Raw genomic sequence first — 8,030 nt, 5'->3', positions numbered from 1 at the left:
GAAATCTGGAGTCTTGCGTTAGATGCACATTTTCTCCCCAAATACCTTAACCTCTAGAGTCCCTGCGTCCTCATATGAGGACCGCACAGCTTGGGTTTCCAAAGCTCAGGACTCTAGAGGTTAAATCTACCAAATAGTTTTTATATTTAACACAGTGTGTATGTATATACTATATTATTCCAGTTGCTGATAGTTATTCAGCAAATCCAATTCAGTTATTCAATAATTCTAATGGGAAAAATAAAATAAAAAAGAAGAATAATAGGATCACCAGCTTTGTGCATTTGGGTCAGAGATTCAGACAGTTTCCTAATTGACTTCATGTTCACACATTTAAGCTTGTGTTGCTCTACTTTTTTAATACCCTGGACCATGGGGAAAACAAGAATCAGAGGATAAATGCTACACTAGCAGCCCCTGGAGTCAATATTGTTTCATGCACCTAATAGCACCAAATGGTTTGAACTGACTACTAAGAGATGAAATTCCATCCTTTAGGTCCTACACTGCCAGTAAACAGGCCCCGAACAGCTAAAAACACAAACACACACAAATGAGAACAAATTACCATTTTAATTTTTATCAAATTACGTAGCAAATAACAATAAAAGATTATAGAAATATGTTGCTTTCATTCAAGAATGTCACTGAAAATCTTCCGCTTCCTGGACTCGCCGGTCTGTATTTCCTGCCAGTGGGCTCTTCTATGTACAAAGTGGGAGAGAGCAAATTTGGCCCACACGTGGCGAGCAAACTGATCAGACCTCAGCTGGCTCTCACTTGCAACTAGAAAGGAAGGAGATGCAGGAAACAAAGTCATGAAACAGAGGAAATGTGTCATTCTGAACAAAAGTGAGTGAAAGCTCCTTTTTATATTACCTAGTTCCTGTGCAATGCTTTGCCTCTGACTGACTGAGGCACTGTTCCATATGGCTTCCAACACCCGACTGCCTAATCGGGAGCAGGCCATTTGAACATATTGACCCTGGGAGGGAAAATGGCGAGATGAAGAACAAGCTTGATGCCACAGGTCAATTTAAAACAAACAAACAAACAAACAAAAAAAACAACAGGAAGTAGCCTGGGTGTTTTACAATGTGCAGTCATACCACACACGGACAATAAAGTCGACAAGCAAACCAAGCACTTCCTAAAAACATATTCAACTCCCTGAATTAAACTGGTTATTTGTGCTTTTTGGTCTATAAAATGTCAAAAAAAAACAAAACCCAGTGAAGTCTAAAATCCAAAGTGATATCTTGAAATTGCTTGTTTTCTCTGACCAACAGCACAAAGACATTAACTTTATTACCACGACAAAGAAAAGCAGGAAGTCTGAGAAGTGAGAAGTTGGACCAGAGCATGTTTTGCTTGAACAATTACTTAAAGTAGTAATCAGTCATTTAGACATTTGTTAATTGTTTTGTTTTCGTGAACTTATCATTTGCCTACTCATTTCAGTTCTAATTCTATCAATGCTTATGGATTTGTACCTCCAGTCTCTTGAGGATCTTGCCCCTGCCCTTGTTGCTGGATGTGGTGATGAGGGCCTGGAGGACGTGGCTCCCCGCAGGGTCAGAAGCCAGCGTCAGGAGGTCAGCGGGGCTCAGAGTGCGCAGGCTGCTGAGGAGGACAGAGTGCTCCTTGAACCTGGCCAGTGCCTGGACCAGCCGGGAGCCATGGTAACAGATGGAGGACAGCGGGACCTAAAAATGATTGAGAAAACCACAGCTATACCCCACTGCTCCTTCAGGAATGACCCAACATCACTATACTTTATGGTGCAGCTTTGTGCTTCTAATTCAGTTAAAATATTAAGATTACAATTCAAATCAAATCCCAAAAGATTTGACTTCACTCAGCTGTTCACCTCTGTCTGCGTGTCGCCCTCTGCTGTGTCAGAGTGGTAGTACACCTCAAAGGCGAGCAGGGACATGAAGAGAGGGAGGCAGCTCATTTGTCGGGAACCAGGCTTAGCGCAGTGGAACGCCTGGGAGGCAACACATCGGCAGGGTTTCCATTATCCATAAATCAAACATTAAGTACTTTTACAGTGTTATTTCAATCTCAGTCATAAAGAAGGACAAATAACTAGCAACAAGGGTATTGTTATATTGATTTAAGACTAATGTGGACGTTTAGAACTCAATAACAAACTTGCGCTGAGGCTTACATGCAGGAGGCACTGCATCAACTCCTCCTGTCTCTCTCCACTTTCTGCACAGCTCTCTGCCAGTTGGACAACCACCCCCATGTGACCTGCAGCCAAAATAGCCTCCACACCTTGGACCAGCTCATCAAATAACCTCAGAAACTGTGGAGAAAGAAATAGGATGAGGAAGCTGTGAATAAAATTCACCTACCCCTGCAAAACCATTGCTCCCATCTGCTCAGCCAGATGGCATGCCCTACCAGTTTATATTTGGCCAAGGCAGCAGTCAGCCTCTGTATGGGGAAGTTGGCGATTGGGTGGAGGGCTAAGTCAACCAGGTGACCTCTGAGATGGTTCTTGTACAGGTTGCAGAGGAGGGGCTTGTGGGATAGCTGTATGATCATCTCAATAAGGTGACTGGAGGCCTGGTCCTTTAGAAAGACCAGAAGGGGACTACAGGGGAACACAAAAACAATACTCTCCTTTACATTTTGCATCAGTTCTATTTTTTTTTTAATTTGTTATAATTCAAGATTTGTCTCGAACCTAAGTCCTGGAGCAGCGCCACGACTTGTTAGATACTCCATGATGCCTTTGAGGAGTTGTTTGCAGAGCTTGGGCCGCTTTCTGTGACACACAGTCAACATGGTCTGGAACACTGCACTGGCAGCAGCATCTGTCACACTCACTGGAGAGGAAAGAGACAGGAAGGGATAGAAGTCAGAAAAGAACTATACAAAGCATGAACAGCAACAGCATCAAATTAAGACTATTTGGGTCTATGCATACATGTTGTCTGTTTACACTCTGCCCACTTCCTTATAACACCCAAAAAAGATAAAGATATAGGTATATTTTAGACTAACAAAAACCAGTACAGATGGTTCCCTTTGCTTTGCTATATTAACACTTTTCCGCTGTGATAAATAAGGCCGTAAGACAAGTCTTGTTTGTTCAGATAACAACCAGGACGGGCACACATATGCTAGAGTTTGATGACTCACAGTTAACATTCTCCATCAAGGTCTCTGTAAGGCTTTTCAGCTCGTACCAAAATGATGTGGGAATCTCAAAGTCTGTCAGCTGAGGAGCAACACTGCGCTCTTTTGCACCTGAAAACCAAACAAACCAAAACCAAAAACTATCAAAAGAGAAAAGATGTCTGCACACTGGCTTAAAGCACACATGCTTCTGATGATAATAAAAGTCTTGTTTTCTTTCCGTCTTGCTTAAGGAAAACAAAAAGTAGAGACCAAGGTGAAAAATCTCAGGGGTGAAAAACTCTCAAGACAGTTCTCTGTCAGCCTGGTAAGGGTCGAGCGGTACCAACGTTGCCAGGCACACGGCAATGCAGGATCACAGACGTTCAAGCAAGAAGAGCTTGAAGTGTTAGGGTTTGCAAACTGTGACAACACACCTCACCAGAGGGAGAGTTAAAGGCAAAGTGAAAGAGACAGGTGCATTGTCAGTGAGGCCAAAATAAAAGGAAGGTAGGTAATGTAGTCTGGTGTGCTGCTTTGGCCTGTTTATTAGCACACTATGCAGCTGGACACACAACTCATGGAAGCAACAGCACTTGATTGCTGCAATCTGAACACAAACATATTTTTAGATTCAGTGCAAGTTACAATGTTCAGGGACAAAATAATCTCCGTGTTCTTCTCAAATAAACACGGTAGCTAATTCGACATATTTTGAAGGGCATGCAAACAAACACAGGCTAAGAAAAACAAGCTGCAGCCTAAAACTGGCTGACTCCATGGTAACATCAGACTTCCTGTTTATATCCTCCACACCATCATAAGAACTGGGGATTCAAAATGTAGGCCATGAGTATCCAGCAAACAGAAAGAAGGCAACATAAGTTGTCATGTAAAATATTTTTTTGACATTATGGAAACTCAGAATTGTTTAAGTGGGGCGCACAGTGTCACACTGAAAATTTAATTAGTCCAGGCTGTGTGTGTGTGTGTGTGTGTGTGTGTGTGTACCTGGATGAGCCTTGGTGCGTGGTGGTCCAAGACAGCCTGCCAACACATTTAAGAGTGTGCGGACCACATGGGAGCCGTGAGCGTGTTTGATGAACTCTGCAATGTTGTCTCTGACAACCTGACTTAAAGACAACACCTGGGCCTCCAGCACTCCACAGCTCTCCTCCTCATCTTCTTCTCTGGTTGCAGATGGCTCATTCTGTGACAACTCTAAAGAGAACGGCAGAGCTGAGGTGCTGCCAGTGGTTTGTATGATCTCACTAATTTACCATAAAATGCTGCATATAGTAACGAGCAGTTTAGAAATCTGTCACTATGGAATGAAACATCTGATCTTACCCATCCACCTGGACGCCTGCCTGACTGCGGTCTCCACTACATGGCCACCACACCGGTCACAAGAAACTGTCTTAAACTCTGAGCCGGAGTTTCCACCCAATTCAGCCAGCACCTCCCCCACCTCAGTGGAAGCAGCTGCTGCAGAGTGATGCTTCCGGTCTGGTCCGTCGCCACCAGGGTCGCTTTGCCTTTCACTTCTGAGAGGACATTCTCCACAAACATCTCTACAGGAGATATTCAGAAAGACAAAGGTGTTGACAAAGATGAGAAATGTGGACGGTGGTGATGGTGGTTGGAGCTGGGCAGACGGAGGCAGCAAAGCCTGCTTGTTATATTACAGTAAAATGATGCAATAGCCTCATCAAATCACTGTGCGTTCAATACAATAGCAAGACGTCTGCAACATCTTAAGGTCTCCAGCAATGCAAGGCAAGGTTACATCCGACTCTGTGCATTACTGAACAAGATAGCTTAGTAGACTGGAACTGTCAATTGTCAGTGGACAAGCACAGAAAGCACTGAGCTAAAGATGGTAAGTAGGGTACTATATGAAAAAGCTGAGTCAATTCAATGAGTGGGGAATCCACAGAAGATCAATCATGAACTATTTTGATAATCGATTAATCACCTCAGTCATTTTTCAAGCAAATACTGTACAGCTCATTTTCTGGTTCCACTTTCTCAAATACAAGACCTTGAAGATCCTTTCTAAACCACTTGCCTAGGGGTTCCGACAGATGGTTGATCGGTTAAAATAAGCTATTTGAATGTTATAATAATGACACTTTGAGCTCTTGGTAAGTAAAATGAAATTCTGTCACCATTTTAGGACAACATTAGGCAAAGCGATGTATCTATTAATTTACTAAATAATTAGGTGATTATCTCATTTTGAAAATAGCCGTTAGTTGCAGCCACGCCCTGAAGTGTACCCAAGTTCTGAATCTGATGCCACAATAATACATTTCTGATAACTCATTCTGAAGCATGTCAACCGTCTGATTACAAATATTTCTATTATTGATTATTTTATCAATAAATCATTTTGGTTATAAAATATCAGAAAATAGTGAAAACAGTCCAATTTCCCAGAGCCCGAGGTGACATGTTCACACACACTGCTTGTGTTGCCAAACCAACAGTTCTAAACATAAAGAGTTTCAAATTACTGTGATAAAAGGAAACAATCCTCATATTTACAAATCTAGATGTTTGGCAAACTTGCTTATAAAACTCCAACAGTAAATCAATTATCAAAGTTATTTTCCGCAGATCAGGAGATTAGCTGTTTCAGCTCTGAGTTGTAGTTCCAATGTAATAAAAACATTACCCAGAAAACCTTCCAACTCAACAGATACAACAACACCGTATATAATGTGGCCCTAACACATTGATTTTGTTCTCATACGGTGTTGAACTAGTGCAATATAAGGCACCCTGCTACTGAACATTTCCTACTTTATCACAGCCTCCAGTTTGCTGCTTGCTCACACATCCAGAAAAAGCACCACTCTCACCTCTTTCCTCATTATCTTCAAAGCCTTCACTGAGTCTTTCCCCAACTCTGCGGAAATAGCCCACACTCAGAGCATCCAGGCGCTTCTTGCCACCATCTCTGCAGCCCTTTCCTCCTTCTTCACCTCCCCTCTTCTTTCTTTCTCCTTCTTCCCCATCATCACCAGGATGTTTCCTCTTCTTTCCTCCCCCACCTTTCTTTGACTTCCTTTCCTCCACTTTTGACAACATAGCTCAGACGTCACAACATGCAGGTTATCAGAAGAACGTCTGGATCTCGTTGAAGAGGTTGTCTGACGTAATCTTCTGTCTGAAATAGGAAACAGACTACAGGATACTGACGTATCATATCATAATGATCTGGTGGTTAATTTCACATCCACCTGATTTGCCAAATTATTAGACTGTTAAGTGGTACCAGTAAATCTGAAATATATGTTACTGATTATGTTAAACATGTTGGCCACACCCTTTTTATAACAATGTAAATGTAAGAAGAGCTTTTACACTTGCTGATCTTTCATGATCTCTCAATCAATATTTAAAATAGTCATAATTTCATGCATCTTTATAAATTACTGTAATGTCACCCAATACAGACAGAAAATGAGACCCTTACTCTTGGGTTATAGGATTCATTGGCTCATTAAACTGCATACATTAGTCCATATATAAGATGCTGAGAACAGCATTTGATGTCTGTTGGATTAGAACAAATTTACATCTGTGATTAATATAATTTAGGGTAAACATTAGACCCCAAAGCTCAGGAGTAGGCAGACTCAGTTAACAGGTTAGGGTCTGGGTGAAATTTACGTCCAGGTTAAGGTAAGGGGAAACAGGTTCCACTCCTGTGTCTTGGAACCAAACGTTAGCCTATATTTTAGATCTGCAAATCCCCTTTAACTGCCTGATCAACGATTGGGGAAACAAGATATTTAAGTGTTTGATAACAGCAATGATTGCCGAATTTAAATCAGGTTAGAAATGTTTTAGATAATGTCATAAGTCGTATTTTACGGGTTCGATAGGGTTGCCGATAACCGGCGACAAATTAATTTCACATATTATTCAATAGGAGTTGGGCTAAAGACGACCGAGAGAGAAGTCGATGATAACTCGCTGCACGAGAGCTGTAACAAAAACATGCATATTTATCAACAGGTGGGATTTTAAACTAATTGTTAAGAGCTATCTAATAAGACGTTTAGTTTAAGCCGTGCACGATAAAGTGATATATATATATATACAGAATTTACGAAAAGCAGCACAATACAGTTTAACTCACGTGTGAAATATTTTGTTGACGCGTTGTGATGACGTAGTAGGGCTGTTGACATAGCCGTAACCATACTGCCCTCTGGTGGTTGCCAATGTTGTGACTTTCTACTTAATATAGACATGTTTTTAGCTGGTAAGCAACTTTCCCCCCCATTCCTTAGAAATAAACAAATACTACCCTCTTACCTCCTTAATATATCAGTTTGAATACTCATGAGCCTACCTATGTTATTCTTTATCAGCTAACCTACCACAGAACTCAGTTATACCTTTTTCTTCTACAATGAAAAGCTACATTATGATGCTACTAAATCTTAATAAAAAAAAAACTGCCAAGCAGCCAGGATATAAATATGTGCAACCTCTTTTTATTACAAATACCAGTAAGTTATAAAACATTACTGACATCAATTTAACTTCTACTTCTTCTACTACTACTACTTTTTTTAAATAAATGTTTTTATTAAACAACAATGCAGATCCATACAACATTTTTCAGCACAAATTGTTGCAACAGATGTATAACTATGCATTTAGAGCACAACAGGACAAAAGTAGGCATATAATAAGAAGGTGAAAAAGAATAACAGCACCAAACAAGTGAGAACAAAGAAAAGAAAATACAAAGAGGTAAAGCTATTCTGGTATAAAATTAAAACGTTTGAGCATGTCAATGGTTTTGGTTCGTTTTTGTTAGGGTGGTTTAATTGTGACAGTGTTTGGAAGTAATTGTTGAGATCAGATTGTTTAAA

The 8,030-nt window shown here is 40.8% G+C and overlaps 1 protein-coding gene across 1 annotated transcript; it reads right to left on the bottom strand.

Moving 5' to 3' along the window:
- Positions 1-591: 591 nt before the first annotated feature.
- On the bottom strand, positions 592-7,361 carry nop9 (NOP9 nucleolar protein). The gene is given in 13 exon segments (XM_020604476.1): positions 592-786; positions 880-985; positions 1,494-1,706; positions 1,871-1,990; positions 2,174-2,314; positions 2,413-2,605; positions 2,699-2,840; positions 3,157-3,264; positions 4,144-4,353; positions 4,483-4,603; positions 4,606-4,706; positions 6,000-6,324; positions 7,286-7,361. Coding segments are annotated over 12 exon segments (1,839 nt in total). The 5' UTR covers positions 6,229-6,324; positions 7,286-7,361; the 3' UTR covers positions 592-631.
- Between the last annotated feature and the right edge of the window lie 669 nt (positions 7,362-8,030).

This window comes from Monopterus albus, unplaced genomic scaffold, assembly GCF_001952655.1.
Source record: "Monopterus albus unplaced genomic scaffold, M_albus_1.0 scaffold66.1, whole genome shotgun sequence".
Lineage (NCBI taxonomy): Eukaryota > Metazoa > Chordata > Actinopteri > Synbranchiformes > Synbranchidae > Monopterus > Monopterus albus.
The sequence above is the reverse complement of the archived record's forward strand: the minus strand, read 5'-3'. Positions and strand labels throughout refer to the sequence as shown.